At 42.8% G+C, this 2,529-nt stretch overlaps 1 protein-coding gene across 1 annotated transcript in view; it reads right to left on the bottom strand.

Moving 5' to 3' along the window:
• Positions 1-2,179, bottom strand: part of cabin1 (calcineurin binding protein 1) — a 36,808-nt gene extending 34,629 nt beyond the window's left edge. Inside the window, exons 1-2 of the mRNA XM_025053881.1 lie at positions 2,165-2,179; positions 891-1,009 (exon numbers count right to left, since the gene is read on the bottom strand). Of these exons, the coding sequence (XP_024909649.1) occupies positions 891-1,009; positions 2,165-2,179 (134 nt within the window). The remainder of the gene's footprint in view (positions 1-890; positions 1,010-2,164) is intronic.
• Positions 2,180-2,529: the final 350 nt, after the last annotated feature.

The following is a 2,529-nucleotide window of genomic DNA, read 5'->3' as shown; positions in this document are numbered from 1 at the left end:
GAGGAATAGAAGGAGGAAGAAAAAGAAGAAGAAGAAGAGGAAGAAGAGGAAGAAGAAGAAGAGGAAGAAGAAGAAGAAGAAGAAGAGGAAGAAAAGAAGAAGAAGAAGAGGAAGAAGAGGAGGAAGAAGAAGAAGAAGAAGAAGAGGAAGAAGAAGAAGAAGAAGAGGAAGAGGAAGAAGAAGAGGAAGAACAAGAAGGTGATGATGAGAGTAGATCTGGGATTGATTATATCAGTCTAGACGTGTCGTCTGCTAACTCAGTGACTCCTCCTGATGCTAACTCAGTGACTCCCTCCTGATGCTAACTCGGTGACTCCTCTTGACGCTAACTCCGCTAACTCGGTGACTCCTCCTGATGCTAACTCAGTGCCTCCTCCTGATGCTAACTCGGTGCCTCCCTCCTGACGCTAACTCAGTGACTCCTCCCGATGCTAACTCAGTGACTCCTACTGATGCTAACTCGGTGACTCCGCCTGATGCTAACTCAGTGACTCCTACTGATGCTAACTCGGTGACTCCTGCTGATGCTAACTCAGTGACTCGTTCTGATGCTAACGCGGTGACTCCCTCCTGACGCTAACTCAGTGACTCCTCCCGATGCTAACTCAGTGACTCCCTCCTGATGCTAACTCGGGGACTCCTCCTGATGCTAACTCGGTGACTCCTGCTGATGCTAACTCAGTGACTCTTCCTGACGCTAACTCGGTGACTCCTGCTGATGCTAACTCAGTGACTCCTACTGATGCTAACTCAGTGACTCCTACTGATGCTAACTCGGTGACTCCTGCTGATGCTAACTCAGTGACTCTTCCTGACGCTAACTCGGTGACTCCTGCTGATGCTAACTCAGTGACTCCTCCCGATGCTAACTCAGTGACTCCCCCTGATGCTAACTCGGTGACTCCTCCTCCTGTACCTGAGCTTCTTTGGTCTGACTCTTGCTGCTCCTCAGTGGGTCCTGTGACTCGTCCGCGGCCGTCGCCGCAGCGTTCAACGCTGCAATGCGTATCTAGAATGAAACAGAATAAAATTTTTTTTTTTTTTTTTTTTGGAAACTCACGTCGCACACATCAACATAACAATCCGAGGCAACACTTAAGATAATGAATAATTACCATTTTGATTTTTTTTTTTTTTTTTTTTTGGGAACCCCCGCCCCCGCCCTCAGGGTTTGGACATTACAACAGGATTTTTTGAAACTGGACAGAGAAAAAAAAAAAACAAGAAAAAAAACAGTTAAAGTTAAGCCACATTTTTATTCATGTGTCCAACAATGACGTCACATTTGAAAAATAACTAAATAAAATTTTTTTTTTATTATTTAAAATAAAATTAACCGTATCCGTTTTTGATATTTTAACGGCTACTTTTTTTTTTTATCGCTAAACATAAGAGCGGTGAATAGCTAGCGGAATAAAGACAAACTCGGCAACAACAAAAAACGCAAGATATCGTTGACGGCGACTCGTCAGTTGTCGCGGCTACAGACATTAAGTTTACAGAACAATAAAACCACAGACTGGGACAAAAAAAGCGGGGTTTTTTGTGTGTGTTTTTGTTTGGTTTTTTTACCGGTCGATGTTAGCTTAAACGGCTAACAGGGGCTTAACTTAGCACACGTTAGCTAGGACTGAGCTAGCTTGAAAACGCCGCCGTTTTAGCCGGCGTTTTGCCGTACTTACCGCCTATTATTACCGGTTCGACGCCATTTGTAAATCCTCTTCCCCGCAATATGTTTCGAAACTTCCCGACACACTCTCCCGTGACGTCCGTGGCGGAAGATAACGTTAATTAATTCATCGCCCGCTTTCGTTGTTGTTGTTGTTAACACTGGGCAGTGCTAACTCCACAGCGCTTCCCGCCCACCCCTAACCCCGCCAACCAATAAGGCCAAAGCTGATTGGTCCACGCCTGGCGGGAGGAGTCAAGTGACCAATCCCGTCGTCCGATGTTGGAAGCGTCGAGCTGTCATTCACTATCGACGGTCAAACGTCAGTTTTTGTTTTTTTAGTTCGTGAACTAAATTGAGAGGATTTTATGATTTATTAAATATGGGTAAAATTTTTAAAAATATTTTATTTTTATTTTTATTATATTAGGTACGTTCTTAGTGTGTTTAATATGTAAAAAAAAATATACAAAAAAAACACACAAGCATAACTACCGGCACATACTGCATCGACTGCCGTCAGTGCAAATTGCATGGAGGACAACGTGCCACTAGAGGGCAACCTTTTATTACAAATACATTATATATTCGATTTCTCTCTTTTTTTTTTTTTTTTTCGTTAATTATCACACTATGACATTACTTCAATTATTGTAAAAAAAAATTTTGAAAAATTGTTTTAATATAAAGCAATAAAAATAAATGTAAAGTCGTTATTAAAAAAATAAAAAAAAATAAAAAATAAAAAAATAAAATTAGACCTCAGTTGGTGGTCAATTCCTTCGCGGTTCCGCAGTCCTCGGGGGGGGGGGGGGGGGGGGGGGGGGGGCAATTACTCCGCTCTGCACCCCTCCCACCGC

The sequence above is a fragment of the Cynoglossus semilaevis genome, unplaced genomic scaffold (genome assembly GCF_000523025.1).
Source record: "Cynoglossus semilaevis isolate Cse_v1.0 unplaced genomic scaffold, Cse_v1.0 scaffold1772, whole genome shotgun sequence".
Taxonomy (NCBI): Eukaryota; Metazoa; Chordata; class Actinopteri; order Pleuronectiformes; family Cynoglossidae; genus Cynoglossus; species Cynoglossus semilaevis.
Note: the sequence above shows the minus strand (reverse complement) of the source record. Positions and strands in the feature narration are given on the sequence as shown.